Source organism: Somniosus microcephalus, chromosome 3 (genome assembly GCF_052327205.1).
Source record: "Somniosus microcephalus isolate GS21.2 chromosome 3, FLI_Smic_1.0, whole genome shotgun sequence".
Lineage (NCBI taxonomy): Eukaryota > Metazoa > Chordata > Chondrichthyes > Squaliformes > Somniosidae > Somniosus > Somniosus microcephalus.
In genome coordinates, this window is record NC_140989.1 from 73,072,563 (window position 1) to 73,093,186 (window position 20,624).

A 20,624-nucleotide genomic window follows, 5' to 3' on the forward strand; every position below is an offset into this window, starting at 1 on the left:
TTTTTGTTTTTCTGTGGGAAATCAAAACCAGGAACTACCATTGCAACACTGAAGTCCATCAAAATTGATGAACTGAGATTCACAATAGAAATGGCAACTCTCCCATGGGGCAATACAGGATCTCTTCTGAGACAAAGATATTGCAAAGGCAACTTCCAGAATATTAGCTACTTCACTAATGTATTTTAGACTGACACAGGCTTCATGAGAAAGTGTTTGGGGAGGAGGAAGTACTGTGCCTAATTTTCATGGTGAGCATGTCATATGCAAGAAATGCATTCATCTGTTTCAGTATGATTTACGTCGTAAGCAAAGTTAGCAAATCATATTTTTAATCAAGATGGTGCCCATTTGAAAAAGTGGAAAATGCATATACCCTGTATTACATCTCGCCTTATTTATATTTACTCCCCATTCTTTAGCTTAGGTCCACCACATGCTAATTCTGATAAAGAACGCAAGCAGTCTGTTCAGGTTTCCTATACAGTTGTATAATTGGCCACCAGAAGGTGTGCAAGAGCAATGTTAGTTCATTGTTTCATCTTGGTGCCTTTCAGATGGCCCAAGTAAGACTGCAATGTCATCAGTGATGGATCATGGGGAGAACCCGGGCACAAAATTTGGATCGGTAGCGACCGTTGTTTGGGCGCGATGGGTGCTGTTGGCATGCCAAAATGGCATCCAACACGCATGTGCACACTTGTTGGTCGAATTGCGCCAGATGCCATATTGATTAGGGTGTTAGCACGTGCGCAGTGAACATCCGCCAGAAGTATATAGAGCAGGCAGATCATGACGTCAGTCAGCATGCAGCACTGATTTGACGCCAGCGGTGTCATTTTGGAGCTCACGCTTCAGCTAACGCCCTCTCTTAACCTCGCACAGCTGAACATGCATTCAGCAGCAGGAAGGACCCCCCACTAGCGCTATTTAAAGGGATCATCAACTACTTTCAGATTCGTTTCTTTCTTTCTTTCTTCTTCAGTGGCTGGTTGATTTCTTCTGGCTGTTGCTACAATTCTACTGTTTGGTGCTTTCTATAGTTGTTTCAAGTCGCAGGAGTGGTATGGCAGGTGCTGACGTTTTCCTGACTTGAAGGCTTCTGCACAAGCTACTTGCTGCCAGACACGGGTGCACTAGCAGGAATTCCCCTTGGAGTACAGCATGACTTGGAGAATGAACAGAGGACACGCAGAGCAGGACATGCTGCTGGAAGAGTGAGGGGGAGAAGTGTTCTCAGCAGGAGGCCATATCAGCCCAGGGTGTTCAGGGAGCAATTCTCCTGCCTGAACCTCAGCGAGAAACAATGTGTGAGATGTCTGCACTTCAGTAAGGACGTCCTCACTGAAATCTGCCACCTGCTGCAGCCACAACTGCAACCTCAGATCAGGGCAAGGACCACATAGCCGGTGGTTATGAAGGTGACTGTGGTGATGAATTTTTTCTGCGTCTGGCTCCTTCCAGGCTGGGCCGGGAGATATTTGCAATTTGCTGCCCACTGTTGCATAAGGGAGGTCACTGATGCTCTCTATTCAACGGTTCCCGCAGATTGGAAGGTGCAAAATGCAACCCCACTATTTAAGAAAGGAGGGGGAGAGAAAACAGGGAACTACAGACCAGTTAGCCTGACTTCAGTAGTAGGGAAAATGCTAGAATCTATTATTAAGGACGTGGTAACAGGGCGCTTGGAAAATAATGATGGATTGGGCAGAGTCAACACGGATTTATGGAAAGGGAAATCGTGTTTGACGAATCTGTTTTTTGAGGATGTAACTAGCAGAATAGATAAGGGGGAACCAGTGGATGTGGTGTATTTGGATTTTCAGAAGGCATTCGATAAAGTGCCACACAAGAGGTTATTAAACAAAATTAGGGCTCATGGGATTCGGGTTAACATGGATTGAGGATTGGTTAATGGACAGAAAACAGAGAGTAGGAATAAACGGGACTTTTTCGGGTTGACTAGTGGGGTACCGCAAGGATCAGTGCTTGGGCCTCAGCTATTCACAATCTATATTAATGATTTGGATGAGGGGACCAAATGTAATATATCCAAGTTTGCTGATGATACAGAGCTGGGTGGAATTGTAAGTTGTGAGGAGGATGCAAAGAGGCTTCAAGGGGATATAGACAGTCTAAGTGAGTGGACAAGAACATGGCAAATGGAATATAATGTGGAGAAATGTGAAGTTATCCACTTTGGTAGGAAAAATAGAAAAGCAGAGTATTTTTTAACTGGTGAGAGTTTGGGAAATGTTGGTGTTCAGAGGGACCTGGGTGTCCTTGTATACGAATCACTGAAAGTTAACATGCAGGTACAGCAAGCAATTAAGAAAGCAAATGTATGTTGGCCTTTATTACAAGAGGATTTGAGTATAACAGTAAAGATGTCTTCCTGCAATTATATAGGGCCCTGGTGAGACCGCACCTGGAGTATTATGTACAGTTTTGGTCTCCTTACCTAAGGAAGAATATACTTGCCATAGAGGGCATGCAATAAAGGTTCACCAGACTGATTCCTGGGATGGGGGGTTGTCCTATATTCTCTGGAGTTCAGAAGAATGAGAGGTGATCTCATTGAATTCTTACAGGGCTTGACAGGGTAGATGCAGGGAGGATGTTTCCCCTGGCTGGGGTGTCTAGAACCAGGGGTCACAGTCTCAGATTAAGGGGTCAGCCATTTAGGACTGAGATGAGGAGAAATTTCTTCACTCAGAGCTTGGTGAATCTTTGGAATTCTCTACCCCAGAGGGCTGTGGAGGCTCAGTCGTTGAGTATATTCAAGACAGAGATCGATAGATTTTTGGATATTAAGGGAATCAAAGGAATTAAGGGATAGTGCAGGAAAGTGGAGTTGAGGTAGAAGATCAGCCATGATCTTATTGCATGGTGGAGCAGGCTCGAGGGACTGAATGGCCTACTCCCGTTCCTATTTCTTATGTTCTTATGTTCTTACATTTCATTCTCTCTTGCCAGAGACCAGCAGGTGGAGCGAGCACAAGGCTTCACTAGGATTGCAGGCTTCCCCTTGATGCCATTGACTTTGCTGGCGCTGCATGTCACCTCTGCCATATACTGGAATCAAAAGGGATTCCACTTCCTCAATGCCCAGCTGGTGTGCGACCATAGGCAGCAAATCATGCAGGTCAATGCCTGGTATCCTGGCAGCAGTCATGATGGCTTCATTCTGCGGCAGTCCACTGTGCCTGCTGCATTTGAGCCACCACGACAAACCAGAGGGTGGCTATTGGGTGACAAAGGCTATCCGCTGACGACATGGCTGGTGACTCTGGTGCGCAACCCACACACACACGTGCGCAGCATGCATACAATGAAAGCCACGCTGCCACACGAAATGTGATAAAGCAGACCATTGGCATGCTGAAACAATGCTTCCCCTGCCTGGATTGCTTTGGAGGAGCCCTGCAGCACTCGGCAGAGTGGGTGTCAAGATTTGTTATGGTCTGATGCATGCTGCACAACCTCGCAATCATGGTGGCACAGCCCTTGCCAACACCTATATGGCTGCAGCTGAGGAGGAGGAAGAGGAAGGAACGAGGCAACCTAGATAGCACCTTTCTGCCCGGGCTGTCCATGAAGAACTCATCTGAGTGCGATACCAGTAACCGAATCCCCAATTCCCCATTCACCAACAGTCCCACACCTTACCTTCCCTCTGTCACTGACCATCACAGCGTCTGCTTGGCCACAAAACAAACATTCCAAACAAAATTCATAAATGAAATCATGCCATACAGCATACAAACATAAACTAATCACCCTTATGCATTCCGTTAGTGCCTGCCTTCCACGTGCCTTTGCCTGTCCTAGTGCTCCTACACAGTGCTACCCCAGTGGCTGCAGCATGGCTGGTGGAAGACTGCTGATTTTCAGTGGGGGAGACTGCAGATGGCCTTGGAGGACGACCTCGAGCAGCTCTGGGCCTAGAAGACCCGGCTTCAGACTGCACCATCTCGGCATGGGCGGTGGCAATCTGGTCTAGCTGGCTGACGGGCAACAGGAAGGGCACTGGCAGAGTGGCAGTGGTAGGAAGACGAAGGCTGTCATCCTGATAGAGGACAGCAGATTCGTGCTCCATGGAACCACTGCCACTCCCCCGGGGCGGCGCCTCAGCAATCTTAGTACTCTGTCGGAGGACAGATTGCTGGACTGCTCTGACACCCTGCAAACCCCTTTGAAGACTCTAATCCACAGACATGATGACAGCAGTTTGAGCTTGTGTGGCAGCAAGCTGACCTTACATGACAGCAGTCTGAGCTTCCACTGCAGCACTCAGACGTGGGTGGCTGCTGCTTGTGCAGCAATGGAAGCTGAGGCATCGGCCATCAGATGCTGCATCGTGTTTGGGTCCACAAGTGTGCTAATGGGGTTGGCCACCACTTCCAAGCTGGAAAGGATGGGCTCCAAGCTCTGTGCAAAGCCCTGTGCCAAGTTGGTGCCGGACTCCTCCATGCTCCTTGACATTGCACGCTGGCTTTCTGGCAGGCTTCCCAATGCACCAAGCATTTTATTGTGCATGCCCATCAGCCTTCTTCTGTAGCCTGCCCTATCAAATTTTTCATCTGAGCCTGCTGCAGCAGAACTCGTGTGCGACCACACCCTCCGGCGAGCTGGCACCTGCGCTACCCTTGTCCCCTGCCCTGGGTGCAGCACACTCGTGCCCAGTGTCTCACCACGTACAGATCCCGTCTCTAATCTATCCTCTAAATTACACACAGTGTCAGTATCTGAGCTGGTGGCTGTGAGTGTGAAATTGAGTGACACTGTGCCTTCATCATCACTGTCTTCTTGCTGTTCCACCACTGCCCGGGCAGGTTGCAGTTCTTGGGTATCTGAAAGGAGAAAGGCACATTAGTAAGGTTGTAGTGAGGGGAAGGGGGAAGTAAGCGGTGCATGCTTACACCAGCTGCAGCTTGTAAATCAGAATAGATTGTGGAATGAGGGGGAAGTGCGATGTGAGAAGGAGGATTGGGTATGAGGATACAGTCATCTTTGATGGTTTGAGCCCCGCCCCTGGCCACAGACTCAGCAATGGCCACTCCAATAATGGCCAGTACTGTCTCCTCCATGGGAGTTAGGACATGCAGGTGCACCTGTCCCCCCGCCAGTTAGCTCCTGCTGCCTCCGGTTGTGTGCCACCTTGTCCTGCAAGAGAGAGGGAATTGTGTCAGTGCGTGCCATTCAATCTGTTTCGGTGAAGTGGCTGTCATGGTTCAATAGCTAGTAGTGTGTGCAAGCTGTGAGTTGTGGATGTGAGGCTTGCGGCAGTGCTAAATGTGTCAGCGTGAGGTGAAGCTATGAATGTGAGGTATGAGTTCTGATTGATAGAGACTGGTGGTAGGTGTGTGATGGGGGTGTGGTGCATTGTGCAGTGGCTAAGGCTAGTGCTGTGGTTGGTGTGATATGGCACTTGAAGATGCATTCACTGACCTTGACCATCCGTGTGAGGTATTTGAACTTCTTCAGGCACTGCATTCAGGTCCTCAGGGCTTGACTCCTGGCATTGACCTCCACAGCTATCTGCTCCCAATTCCTTCTCAGCATGTGTCTGGAGGGCCTCCTGGCCCCCTGCAGATACAGGACACCTCTCTTCCTTTCCACCTCCTCCAGCAAGGCCGCCAGTGTAGCGTCCGAAAACCTTGGAGCCCACTCTCTCCCATGTTGTGCCATTCTTCACTGTTTTACACATCAGATTCACTTCCTGAACAACTTCAGCACCTGCTTCAGCCACAATGCCCCCCCCCCCTTTAAGTGGTGCAGGCTAGCTTTAACTGGTAACGATTTTGGGCCTCCTGCTGAAACGTGCAGCCAATCAACAGCGTGGTTTGCGTTGGCTGCCTGCTGAAATCTTTGAAATGAGCAGGCAGCACGAAGTTGGCCTGCATTTCATTGAACAGGCACAGGTTAATAGTGCATCATGATCCCCTCACCCATTTTCAGGGGCTATCGAATTTAGGCCCCACCCCGCCCCCATGTCCTACCATTCCTTGTGTTAATGTTGCACTTTAGGTTGCTGGACTACCTGGGCTTGGCAAAATAAGCCATAAATATTTCTTTTGGGGAAAAATTATGTTTGGACTGAAACATGTTAGTGATGGCAGTAAAAGTACAGAGTTACACTGAGCAATTCACAACAAGCATGTTCTAACGGATATAACTGGGAACTCCAAGTGAGGTACAAGGATGTCAGCATAATCTCCATCCTTCAAAGCTCTTCTCTCCTCCCTGCCAATGGTAAAATTAAAATAAAGAATGAACTATATGTAGCAAGAACATAAGCCAAGTGATATGCAGCCTGCCTGCATTTGGCTTACCAAAACTCTTTAACCACCGACCATCATGAACATTAGTGTGTTTCATGCCTGTCCCACTGAACTAGCGTATGGACCTAACCGACAAGGAGCTGGCCTACTGATAAACAGACAAGCAGGACTATTATTCCAAATAATAAATCATATAGTGCACCTTAGAGCTAATTTAATTGTGATAACAACTGTTTACTTTAGGAAAGAAACATTTGTTTTCTTGTTCTAAGTATAAATGCCTTTTAAAGAGTTACTGGCAGATATTTTTTGCCCTTCACACACTCAGATGCTTAGACTTATTCAGCTGACTGAAGTGCATCACTTCACCTATCCAAAAGTGCTAGACAAGCGCCGCTGGCATTAGCATCGCTGCCGAGGCCCGCAGCAGAACTGGGGAGACTTTGGAGTTTCCACACACGTAAATGTCAATACAGTGCCTTCTCCATCATCAGCACTAAATTCACTTTGATGCCTCTTTTCTTCTCTTTATTGATCCCTTCATGAGAACGTAGATTTGTATCTGTTAATTAATGCATCCTGAAACAGCGTTTGTATTAATCAGTCAGATAAGAAAAATTGGATGCCTGCGCCCACATGACAACCGTAAAAGTGCTGCCCTGATAAAATCATTGATAGGCCTCAATAAAAAAAGTTCCTCCTTCCACTCAATAAACTAATCATCCTGCTTTTAATTATTAGACTGAAGATGTGTGTAGATTGGGAATGTGTAAATCTAATTATTTACCAACAGCAGTGGCTGGGTAGGGTAAAAAAAAGCCTCATCACAGGAAGGTGCTGCAGGCCACACATACAGACCATCTGGTAATTCTGGAGGGGGGAGGGGTGGTACTATATGGGAATATAACGAAAGAATGAGTCTTTTTCCGTTTCCCGGTAAATCAGATGTGAAATAGTGTTCCTGTTAGTGGGTTGTATCATTATTATAAAACATTCCTGAGGAATATTTTTCAGCATTTGAAAAGAGAGGGTCATCAGCATTATCTAACAAAGAGACCATTTGGTAGCATGACGGCAAACTGCCGGTCCCTTGTGTTATTTCTGAAGAGTTTAAATGGTGCAGACTTCAGATAAAAGTTGTTATATCAAAACTAGACAATCTGAACTTTTCAGAAATAGTATTGTTGAAAAAGAGTAAGGTGAACAGGTATATGTTCAATAATTCTGTTGCTATTGGTGATGACTTAGGCTGTTGAAAGCTGTTGCCATAATTTGTTACCTGCCCTCCCTTTACCCACTCCCTTCAAATATGTGTGAACACACACATACTCACTTTGAAAGCATGGTTAATCCCCTTTGATGATTTTATTAAGTGCTTTTGGTCGGCTCTGCCAACTGGCATTCCATTGCATGTCACTGGCAGGCCAGAAAAACCACCTCAAAAGCTGTAAACTGTTCTTTTCCTGTTAACAAGATTGTAGATCTTAACAGTGAGGAGATAATAAATTAGTACTGTATAGTTGGTATAAACAATAGCCTGAAAGACATATAATGAGCTGTTTGCCATTAGTGGTCTAGTTAGACAGGGATGAAGCAAACTGATTCATGTAGCGGAGCCTTCAGTGTGACAGCCTTGCCTGAACAGATGTTTTAAAATTCCCCCTCCCCTGATAAAATAGTGACGGATTTGCTATTCTGTTACTACAGCTGTGTTACTTCTGTCTCACCAATAGTAAAAGCAGTGTCACTCTCATATATAATGCCATGGAACAGAAAGAAAATTCAGTGTAAGACAAATTTGTAGGAAGGAATAAAATATAAATTATGATTTCAATCACATATAACCCCATTTACTCTGAACATTGAACAACTATGTTTAAATGTTAACTTTAGATTCTATACCCACCCAAATTCTTGAATTGCATCAGAATTTCTGCCCATTTCCAGGCGAATAATATAGGGTGGACAGTGATATCACCACATTCATTTATGCCATTTGCTTACCCTGAATGATGTTCAGGAGCCATAGCTTCCAGTCTGCAACAGGGTGAATGGGAAGAACTTCAGCCAAAAGGAACACTTCTACTTCACCACTGTAGGAGGGGCCAGTGCAACAGTGATCTCTGGTAGAATAAATGTAGTCCTGACCGCCGTGTTTTCATCATCAAGCAATTAATCAGAGCAGTATAGTTGAGCAATATATATAAAGATTTCATGATATTGATGTGATATTAAATATGTGATAACACTGACAGAACAAAAATAAATTTGAAATGTTTGGCATGCTGCAAAATGAGAGTGTAGTAAAACCTATAAAGTTTCCTTATAGCCGAACCATATTTTACAGCATTTAATCAAAGAAATGGCAATCCCAGCTCATTTAACTTCCCTCTCCACACACACCCGAATTATTTTCTTTGATTAACTCAGGTTTTCTTGAAAGTAATTTGATGTTTCTTGTAATCTTAGCTATAAGTTTCCACAGTGGGTGTCATTGTAACACTGTTATGCCCTTTTTTTTTTCCAGGATTCTCCACATTATCTCTGGCTGATCAGATGAGTCTTCTCCAGAGTGCCTGGATGGAGATTCTGATCTTGGGGATTGTGTACAGGTCACTGTCTTTTGAGGATGAGCTGGTATATGCTGAAGACTACATCATGGATGAAGACCAGTCAAAGCTAGCTGGGCTTCTTGATCTCAATAACGCCATACTGCAGCTGGTAAAGAAATACAAGAGCATGAAGCTGGAGAAAGAAGAGTTTGTCACCCTCAAAGCTATAGCGCTTGCTAATTCAGGTTGGCAGATTTGCTTGACTGTTGGCACAGTTTCAATAAGTCATTATCTTTCCCGCCCCCCCTCCACAATCTTTTTTAACCCCTTCTGTGTTGGTGAGTTCTGCAATGGAGCAAATAGGAAAATGAAAGAATGCTTTATTTTGGTTTAAATATATAGTCTATTTTTTAATGAAAAGCCAAATATTTTGTCTCAAGTCCATTACTTACCTTTACTCCTGTTACAAAATAAGCTAGAGTATTAATTGTTGGACAAAGGCAATTGACAATGTGTGCAAGAAATTGATATTGTCAATTACAGTTTTATATAAAATAAATCATTTAAATTCATTAACTTAATTATGTTGCTAGTTTAGCAAAATCAGACATACTGTACTGCTTCACTCTGGTTTAGGAATATGCTTTTGAAAGTAAAATCTGTTTTCGATGAGCTAAAGTTTTGCTTTCAGTGCATTGTCATAAAGATCTGAAAAGCAGTTTTTTTTCGACTGAATTGCATATGCTCTGTACCAGCACAGAAGAGGTTAATTTTTCCAGCACGTACATTATCCACATTTGAATTTAAAGTGCAGAAGCAACTGGGAATGAATCATGAATAAAATCGTTTGTGCTTTGTTGTTTTTTCCCTTCTCCCCAATGCTTTATCGCGGTCTTTAGGCACTTTAGCATTTGCATAAAGTTCATGATAGATCACTCTTTAATAACATGCTGATCGTTAGCTACCTGTGTGTCAATAACAGCTCTGATGTTGTGTACCGTTGACAATCACGCCATGTCCCTCCATTTCCCCCTGCCTTCTTTTGTTTTGACCTAATCTTTGAACTTTATCTTGGTTGCCGGCCAGTAGTTTTCTCTTTAATTACAAGAAGGAAACTGTCAATAAAATCTGTTAAATGGAATGCAATGAGTAGCTGAATGGGAGGACAGCCATTTGTTCAAATTCTACAGCATTCAAGGTATTGACAGTTTGTTTTCTGAGGCCATATGTGCTGATCAATCTCAGGCTGGGCTCAGCCACGCTGAAAAATGAAAAACCAGATTGCTTTTGCTTATTTTCGGATGACAGCTCTTGATTTGGTGGGTCCGAGATGAACCTTCTGCCAAATTGTACCCCAGAGAACCAAAGCGTGACTGTTTTGAAAATTATTTTTTAATTGATTTTGTAATTAACAGTTCATCTCATATATTGATGTGCAAATTCCCAGATTGATGGGAGGGAAATTGTTTCAACAAAAAGTTGCACTTTTTCTATTTGTCTCAGCAACTGTTGTTGGCACTTCACTGCTCTGATGAGGGAACAAGAGTAAGATGGGAGCAGTAGCCCATCAGCTGTCGTTGACATTTCTAAACTCAGCAATTTCAGACAACTAATCCACTATTTTTTTTCTTCTTTACTAGATTGCTTTGGAAACTTTCCCCCTTGCTTCCGATTTGATCTTTTTTCTGGATACGTTGTACATTTGCACAGTTTCTATTTTGCATGCAAGACTAAAATGCTATTTATGTGTCATCAAATGGGACTTAAGCTGCTTCACAATAAGATCACACTGTAGCTGAGTGATAGTGGATGAGACTTGTGTTCCTATGGATTTTAGCATTTCAGGAATTATAAAGCAAAAGTTATAAGACCTATCCTGGAGTGCTGCAAATACACATGACACACAGTTACAACTTGAAAGAAAATATTGCAAGAAGATTAAGCATACCAATCTTCATATTTTTATAAACTACAGATCGTAGAAAATGCCGGTAGTTTTATTGACAGTAAAACTTTCAACTTCAGGTCTTTTTGCAGCATTTTCATTGGTGATTCATGGTGCTGTGAAATGTGTTCATTAAAATGAGCAGAAATGCATATAAAAATAAATGGGAAAAAAGCAGTCTCACTAAAATAAATAAAATATTTCACAAATTGGAAACCAATACAGAACTTAATTACCATTGCAGGAGAAATAAGAAAGCAAAGCATAATACAAACAGGAGTACCCTTGATATTCAGAGAAAAAGCCCGTTCTCCGCCACTTCAGTGAAAGCTTGTCTTTTTACCTCTTAAATTATTATGTTAAATTTATTTTGACATTTTACTGTGAAATGGTCGTTGATTATAAATGACAGTGTTGCCCCAATTAACTGCTGTAGTTGTTGTCTATTTCGAGTTTTCCTGTAAGTTTCTCCATATCATTGATATAGGAGAGGGCAATTCACAGAATTAAATGACAATAAATACATTCCTAAATACCTTGCTTATTTTATGAAATTCCAAAATGGGCAGCTGTTAGATGGTTAAAATCCATATAACACAATCCAGATATTAGACGAATTTTTAAGTGAAACTGCTGTGTAGTGTTCCTTTATTTGAATGTTTGGGAATGTTTTGTTTAAACTTGCCGTTGAGTGTGTTTCAGCTGATCAATATTTTAAGCATGATTGAAGCATTAAGTATGCTTAAAACAAAAGTTAAAGTTTTTAAAATGCCATTATACACGTGTACTTTTTTTGTTCTTTAATTACAGTGGTGTTAACAGAGCTTTTATGTTGGTCTTATTGTCTTGTAGATTCAATGCACATAGAAGATGTTGAGGCTGTTCAGAAGCTGCAAGATGTCTTGCATGAGGCCCTGCAGGACTATGAGGCTGGGCAGCATGGGGAAGACCCACGCCGTGCTGGTAAGCTACTGATGACTCTCCCTCTTCTTCGGCAGACCTCTACCAAAGCTGTGCAGCATTTCTACAACATCAAACTGGAAGGCAAAGTTCCCATGCACAAACTATTCTTGGAAATGCTGGAGGCCAAGGTCTGACTAGAGGAACCTAGGCCTTCCCATGAAAACACACAGAATGGGTTAGGCCACAGCAAAGGGAAGAAACGTAGGAATTGAACCAGACAAAAGTTAACTGTAGTGTTTAATTGAAAAAAAAAACTGCACTGATATTTAGCAGTATGACTGTGAAGCAGCTTTCAACTTCTCATTCTTCTAGGATTTTTTCATGCAGATTTTGCTGTTGAACTTTTTAATGAGGTCTCTAAATGAAGAGAGAGAAGGAAGCCAGCCCTGCCAAAGGATGGGAATCCATAATATGGATGCCACTGAACTAATAAGAAGAGAAATATCCCCATCAACAAAGGATTCAGACTGACAACTGTTTTACCTAACAGTACAGCGCATTGACTGAATGCAGTATTAGGTTCCATATGAACAGTCTGTAATTAGGCAACGGAGCAGCGTTGCATTGGCTGCTTCTTCTCATTGCATTTTTTCCACCTTAGATCAGTTACAGCCATTTAATTCCTTAATTGTTTTCAAGTCTTCCAGATATTTCTTAGGTTAGGAACTATGTCTATTTCAGGGAATAGTAAGCTTTACTCAGTCATGCAATACTGAAAATACTGCATTTATTTGCTGGCTGGAAAAACGATGGACAGTTACGAAGAACAAACAAAACTTTTTTTAAAACCTTTGTTGTTGATGTTGTTTATGGGTTTTTTGTACCAGCTTTACCACTACAGCCATTTTATTAATCTGTGAATTTATCTTAAGCAATAGTGAATGAGAAGGTGCATACTTTTTATGGATGCAATTTATGTTGAGTGCCAGTTCAGTCAAAATCCTCAACTTCTTTAACACAAGGTAATACATAGCTTCAAGTTCATTATTGCAATTAGATTACACCTTTATTGATAGACTAGTCGATCTGACAATTGAATCCAATGCAACAAGATTATACACTAGCTTGCCCCAGCATACTTTGGAAATATGGTACTAATGTAAAATAATGTACTTTACAGGCATATTTATTAACCATTCAAAACATGACTGTTAAGGTGTAAATTTGATTTAGCAACTAATCAGATGTTTTTCCTCCCCCTTAAAGGCTACATTTGCTACATTTTAAAAACAAATGAAGGCGCTAACCTGTACCAAGTACTCAAATGTCAGTATTAGTAGCTGCTCCCTGTTGTACCATGTGACATCCTCTTCTGTGTACACATATGTAATCAAAGATTGTGAGCCTAACCTGAGGTCATGTATTGGAAACAAAAAAAATGTTGTAGTTCAGCTTGCAATGTTTCATGTTTGCTGTGTTCTTCTAATTTTAGTTGAATTCAAAGACTGTTGTCTTGTTCTTATTGTGGTGTTAGATTCTTGTGATTGTACGCATTAGACACAGGGTAGAATTAGAGACAGTAATGGATGTAAAATTCCTCAGGAGATAGTGTATTCTATTCCTTACTGGTGATAAGATTGCTCCTATTAATAATAAGAACAAATAGTTTAAGAATCAGAACAAATATCTCTTCCGACAATACACATTTAAATCATTAATTTAAAAAGGGATATTTTGCGTAACAGTTTATTGTAGAATAACAATGTATATCTTAGAAAAGAATTTGAATATTTCCAAACAATAGGTAAATGTCTAATTTTTAAATGCTGTAAATATAGCTATGTTCAAACATCTCAAATGGTTGTTAAAACCAGCTTTGTGTCGTTACAAGTTTTTGGTGCATACAAGTTTCCCAAACTACTGCTACATTGTGTGCTTTGAACAAAAAAAAAAGAAAAAGACAAAAAGGTTGACGGTATGCATCAACCTTGTGCTATAAATACTGTGTATCATTAGCTGTACGAGACTATATAGTAGATTGTGGTTTCTCAGTAGAGAATTGACTGTACTGTGATTCTAGACTTTATTCATCATTAGCAGCTCATTCAGGTGGTCAATAACTTGAAGTTTATAGCTGTAATAGGGAACTAAGAAGCTGGCACGACCCTTAAAAAAATCCAACTCCTGGGAGTAAGGTGCTGATTTTGAGTAATAGGAGCTTAGCTCTGTGGAGTGCAAGGGAAGGATTTAAGATTTATTTTGCGCATGCTTATGGTTATGCGAAGTCTCATTTACCAGTAGACAGAGCAGCAAAATGAGATAGTTAAAAATGAAGGTTCTATGTTTTAAGCTGTATCTATTTTTTCTTTTTTTTTCTTTACAATTATCTTTTTTTCTGCTTAATTATGGCAATATGATTGTGTGACTCCTCGCAGTTGCACTTGCATTTCAATCAGAACAAATATTTATTCCACTATTTGCATTTAAAAAAAAGACAAGTTTCAAAATAATATGAAAAAAATTATAAACAGCTATTTTTCTTATATAGAAGAGAATGTTGGGTGTTGGTGGTTGTATTTAAATTATTTATGCATCTGTGTTTACCTGCCTACAAACAATTTATGGCAGTCTTACATGCAAAGTTTAAAAGCAGAAAAAAAAAGTTTTAAAAAAGCTACAAATACCAGGAGTTGAAGTTTAACCTGTAGTGAAAAACCATGTCTGTAGGTCTAGGCAAGCTTTGTGCTTCACATCTGTAAACAATCAACTGTATATTTTTGTGACGTGTATCATACTGTGTGCTCTGACAAATGTCCATTTGTGTAAATGTATTTATTTTATATTGTATATATTGTTAATGCAAAAGGAGACAATGATTCTGTAACTTTAATCAGTTCCAATGTGTACTCTAATTATGCCTTTCAGGATGATGGTAGAGCAATATTAAACAAGCTTCCACTTTTACATGCTCGAGTTTGTAGAATGTGTATTTTTTGGAGGAGCAGAGCTCAACAAAATTGAAATAATGTAGTTTTATGTTTTTAGTTTTATAGTTTCATGACAATGGGACCTCTACACAGCAAATAATGAGATTCACTGATTCTCACTTGTGCATGTGCATGTGCACTAATTGTGGCCAGATTCAAAACTCAGATCCTTGATTCTAATACCTAGCTTTGTTATCACAACAAACTACATATCACCACAAAAATACAGTTATGCTTTGAGATAGAGGCACAAAAGTTTAGAGCTGTAATGCTGTGTGTTACAGGGAGAGGAGTTCACAGTTCCCTTCCCCACCTGAGCTGATGACCTTAACCACTGACAGGAGACCAAGTGGCACCCACACAAGAGGCAGGGATAATCAGGCAGAGGGCGGTGTCGTTCTCATACGTGGTTGCATACCTTTTCAGGGCAGCCTTGGTGAGGAGATATCCTGTCTGTACTCTCAATCCCAATGATGAGCAGCCCAAGGCGACTGAGATGGAGGGAAGAAACAAAATATAAAAGAGAGGCTAATTCTAGGTAGAAAAAATAAGAATCAATGTCAGATCTTTTATTGTTGTTGCTGGTAGTGTAACTTACCAACACCCTTTTATCATCTACAACACTAACATATTGTAAGAATGTTCCACTCTACCAGGAGCTCGCTGATTGAGCCTTACTGTATTCTGATTAAAACACAAAGCAGCAATGGCATGTTAATTAGTGTAAACAGCTCTACTTTTCTATATTCTCAGAAGATTTTGTAACCCAAAGAGTGTGCTGCAGTTAGCAAGGCAGATCCAGGGATTTCTAAATGAGCAATGTGTGGTGGGGCGCAAAGACGTACTTAATGAGGACTAATAAATACACAGTCATTTTTGATCTCTCAGATTCTGGGTGTTGGGAAATAATATTTATTAGAGGATATTGTCCTGTCAACGTTCCATGAACCCAACCTCCACCCTGGTCTGAAATTGTATATAGATTAAAAGAGAGAGACAAACGGATGGACAGATAGATCTTAAAACTGATTGATTCCAATTTAGCCACAGGATATTCAATGCTTCAAAACTTAAGTCAGTGCATATATGCTGAAATCTTTATGACTGATTTCTGTTTGATTTGTGAGGTTTGTTTCACTATTCCTCAGGGCTAAAAAATAGGACAACACTTGTGCTCTGAAATTCCTGGGGCTTGAGAGGGAGGAAAGCCTAATTTCCATCTGGAGAGGGCTTGGAATTTTGGGCAGAGCCTGATTACATTGAGTTCCTGGCCCTGGCCTTTTACATTTTGGTGGGGAGGGCAAGGATGAATTTTTCACCCATCCCCTGTACATCAAGGGGGTTTATTAGGGGAGTTCCCGGGTTTCCTGTAGGAAATTTCACCCTTTATACCCATAAAAGGCCTCATCAATAGTCACGCCAGCTGAGAGCAGACATGAGTCCCTGTGAGGCCTTTTGGAAGTCTCAAATTTCTTCTAGGCTAAGGTAATCAATCTTGGAAGGGGCCAATCCCCTTGGTTGGAAGCTAAATAGCTCTTTTTAGAACTGAAGACTTGAAAAAAAATCACTTTTATCTTTGGCCCTGATGGGTATGGTGGGACGTCAGGCAGAGCTGCTTTGGGCGGATTAGGGCGGGCATTACTGATGCATCCTTGAAGGTACTGGCACCCTTGGATTTGGGGTGAGCATTCCCCTGGAATTTGGGCTTTTGATTTTTTATTGTTTCTCAGTAATGAGGATATTTATTCCATTCAGTTTCTTGGGAAACCTTCTACTTCCCTTTTTTAAGTTTCATTCTTCCCCCCCCCACCCGCCACCCCCCCATACCGCCAGTTGTCATACGTCCTTTTCTTTAGCTCTGAGGATTGGACATTCTTGGCTGTAGCCTTCCACATAGCCAGTATACATTATTTTTTCGACTCTTCATTAATTTTAGTGGAACAATAAAATGAATATAAAACATTTTAACGACCAGGCCTCCTTTACATGCCGTTTGCCGAGTTCCTGACCAAAACAATCGAGAAGTTGGTGGGAAGCAGATGCCCAGCCATTAAAAACATGCCGGTCGGAGACAGCCAGCAGGGACCAGAGGGAATGGTGCCCGAAATTAAGGTAAGTGGATAGGTGGGGGCAGGGGGGGTGAGGATCAGGGTCATGGGGGTGGGGGTTGGGAATCCAGAGCAGGGGAAGCCCAGTTCAGACTTCAGTGGAAACAAAAATTGGGCAGAGTGTTTAATGGGCAGCTAAACCACAACCGCCAATTTTCCACCTGCTCCCAAAATGAAAATTAACCCCACTGCACGTTAAAGGTTTAATATGGTTGAACGATAGCTCTGCTTTCTTTCATTATTCAGTATAAAAGTTCTGGTGTTGTTCATCCTTACTCGAAGGGCTTTCATGAAATCTTTAACAAACTTAAAAGATCGATTTGTAATGTCTTTCAACATTACTTTTTTAAATGAGTTTAACTGTTCCAAAAACCTGGGTGGATATAATCTGTAATAATTGGTTCGATGCTGGAGGTAATTGGATTTCAATTGTCAAAAGTGCAAACAGTAAGAGGAGATGATTGAAAACGAGGTATTTGAGAGTTATCTACACAAAAACTAAGTTTTTGAGAAAATAAAAGAACTATTTTTGAAGTTGTTGCCTTTTGAGCATGTGTTTTTATTAACAGGGTTATGTTTTTTCTGGGATGAGAGGGACCAAAAGGAATAGTGGAATTCATTGTTTCCCTCTAACATACACTCTTCTGTTTCCATAAATGAAGCATATTAGCCGTGGCTCAGTTGGTAGCACTCTTGCTTCTGAATCAGAAGGTTGTGGGTTCAAGTCCCACTCCAGAGGCTTGGGCTGTGATTTTGCTCACCTCGGCGGGTCAGTGGCGGGCGATGTCAATGGTGGGTCCCGACCCCGCAGCTGGCTCCATCCCACTCTGTGGAATGGATTTCCCTTGATTGGGCTTGTTAAGCCCACCCAGCGCATTTCCCGAGCCAATCAGAGGAAGCGGGTCTGGTGATGTCATTTGATGACGCATCATCAGCCGGTTTCCTTAAAGGGACCATGGCCAACTTTATTTTGACATTTGTGCTGTCAGTATTCTACAGCACTAAGGTGCTGCAAATACTGATGAGCACTGCATAGAGGCACAGGGCTGCACCCAGGCTCTCCCATGACTCCCTCCATATGTTTATGGAGGGAGTCACAGCACGCAGGACGGAAGAGACCTCCCCAGGAGATCAACACAGCCTGGTTGCACATTGCAGAGGAGGGCACAAGCAGGGATGTGGTCAGGAGGACCTGGGTGCAGCACCGCAAATGTTTCAATGATCTCAGTAGCCACACTCAACCTCATCCTGCTGTGCCTCTCATCACATCCCCATCACTCTGTCTTCCCTACCCTACTCCTGCACATCCTTACACCAACTTACCTTGCACCTCCACCCATTCCTCCCTCTCTGTTTATATTATCACACCCGCATCTCACTAGCCACCCCTCACACTCATCCTCATCCTAGTGCAATCATACCAACTAACAACACAAAAGGATAGGCACTTGGGTGTTTTATGCAATGTTCATGTGAAGTTTCTGTTAATGTGCCGTCAAACATTGAAATCTTTATTTTCAGCACTTTGCGTTCTTGGACAGGTCTGTGTGCACCTTTGGAAGTGGCTTAGTGAGTTGCAGTGAATGGTGAGACATAACGGTACCTCCCTCCTGCCCTGTGTCCTGTGCAGCATCAAATGATTGCGGAGAAGGTTGGTGCTGCTGGTGTACCTGGTGTTGGGGCTGATTGTGGTGGGACTCTGAGGACCAAGGTGAGAGAATATAAAGGGCACCCATGCTGATGGAATAGATGGCAGGTGAAGTAGAGATGAAAGAAGTGATCTGTCAATGGTGAAAGAGGTAATGAGGTCAGACTGGATGGAGACTTGTGTAAAGAGTTGCAGCATGGTGAATCTGTTGTGGAAATGCAGCTTGTGGCTGAGGGAAGATATCTCTGAACTGGAAGCTTTTATAGCACATTTAAAGCTGTCAAGTAATTCGCTGATTCAATGACCATTCAGCTCCTGCATCAGCTTAACAGACGTGATCCCTGAGCAGCGTGGACCCCGTGGGTGAACACGTAAAATCAAAAGGTGAGCGCAAATGTGTTTTAAGCATCTCTAAGCAAGGTCATATTGACTTGAATTGGATGCGCCGCCACTGCGTGACAGGTCTGCCTGATCCGCTGGGGGAAGAAACACTTTCCCACCCAGCCTGTCACCGATTGCTCCCGCTGACCCCCCAGAAAATCCAGCTCTTAAGCACAAAAATCTAGGCTGGCATGCCAGTGCAGTACTGAGAGAGTGCTGCACTGTTGGAGGTGCCCTCTTTCGGATGAGACATTAAACCGAGGCTCTGTCTGTTCCCTCAGGTGGATGTAAAAGATCCCATGGCATTATTTTGAAGAAGAGCAGGGGAGTTATCCCCGGTGCCCTGGCCAATATTTATCCCTCAAGCAACGTCACTAAAACAGATTATCTGTTCAGTATCACATTGCTGGTACTTCCTGTCATGTGAATAGATATACACCTAATCATCAGTCCTGTTACACCCCTTTTCTATCATGATATCAAAAGCTCACATCCTCTAAATTCCATTTTGCAATTGAACTTCCAGGAAGCTGTGCTTAAAGAAAGTAAACACTAACTTAAGAAATTTTAAATGGTTAAAAAGGTGCTCTATGTGTTGAGAAAGTGTAGGTTTGCACCTATATTTGCCCCATGCAATTTCAGCTCTGTTGTTAAAAGAAGCACCAAGCATTTCCCAAGAAAAAAGGAAAATTCTATTGGTGAGACATTCCAGAGCATTATCGCTCACCTTCTTATCATCTAGAATCATAAAATGATACGACATAGAAGGAGGCCATTCAGCTCATTGAGCCTGTGTCGGATCTTTGAAAGAGCTATCCAATCAGTACCGCTCCCCTGCTCGTTCCCCATAGCCCAGCAAATTTTCCATTTTCAAGTATTTATCGGAATCCCTTTTGAAAATTATTATTGAATCTGCTTCCACCATCTTTTCAGCAGTACATTCCAGATCAGAACAACTCGTTGAATAAAAACAATTTTCCTCATATCGCCTCTGGTTCTTTTGCCAATTACCTTAAATCTGTGTCCTCTGGTTACCGACCCTCCTGCCACTGGAAAAGTTTCTCTTCAATATTTTGAACACCTCTATTAAATCTCCCCTTAACCTTCACTGCACTAAGGCGAGCAATCCCAGTTTCTTCAGTCTCTCCACATAACTGAAGTCTTTCATCCCTGGTACCTTTCGAGTAAATCTCCTTTGCACGCTCTCTAATGCTTTGACGTCCTTCCTAAAGTTTGGTTCCCACAATTGGACACAATACTCCAGCTGAGGCCTAACTAGTGATTTATAAAGGTTTAGCATAACTTCCTTGCTTTTTTACACCATACCTCTATTTATAAAGCCTAGGATCCCGTATGCCTTTTTAACAGCCTTCTCAACTTGTCCTGTCACCTTCAAAGATCACCAATGTACACCCCCAGGTCGCTCTGTTCCTGCACTCCCTTTAAAATTGCACAATTTAGTTTATATTGCCTCTCCTCATTCTTCCTACCAAAATGAATCAATTCACTCTTCTCTGCATTAAATGTCATCTGCCATGTATCTGCCCATTTCACCAGTCCTCCTGGAGTCTGTTGCTATCCTCTCACTGTTTACTACCGGGGGGGGGGGGGATTTTTTGGAGGGGTCAGCAGGTACATTCGGTGGCGGGTAAGGTAAGAAAAAACGTTTTTGGGCAGTGAGTCGGGCTCCCGCTGTCAACCTGCTGCCACGCGACTTTCCCAGCTGTCGGGTCTGTTCAGCAATGGGGAACGCAATTCAAGTAATTATGACCTTGTTAACAGCCCATTAAAAAGTATTTTCAGCTTATCTTACCAT

General features: G+C 42.3%; 1 protein-coding gene across 8 annotated transcripts in view; it reads left to right on the top strand.

Annotated features, from left to right (window-relative positions):
- esrrga (estrogen-related receptor gamma a) overlaps positions 1 to 14,648 on the top strand; it is a 233,516-nt gene extending 218,868 nt beyond the window's left edge. For 7 of the 8 annotated variants that reach the window (XM_085981118.1, XM_085981127.1, XM_085981142.1 and 4 more), the window contains 2 exons: positions 8,812 to 9,081; positions 11,634 to 14,648. In XM_085981118.1, coding sequence (XP_085837244.1) covers positions 8,812 to 9,081; positions 11,634 to 11,878 — 515 coding nt within the window. In that variant the 3' untranslated portion in view covers positions 11,879 to 14,648. The remainder of the gene's footprint in view (positions 1 to 8,811; positions 9,082 to 11,633) is intronic. The other variant, XM_085981130.1, reaches the window with a different exon arrangement.
- The last annotated feature ends 5,976 nt before the right edge of the window (positions 14,649 to 20,624 follow it).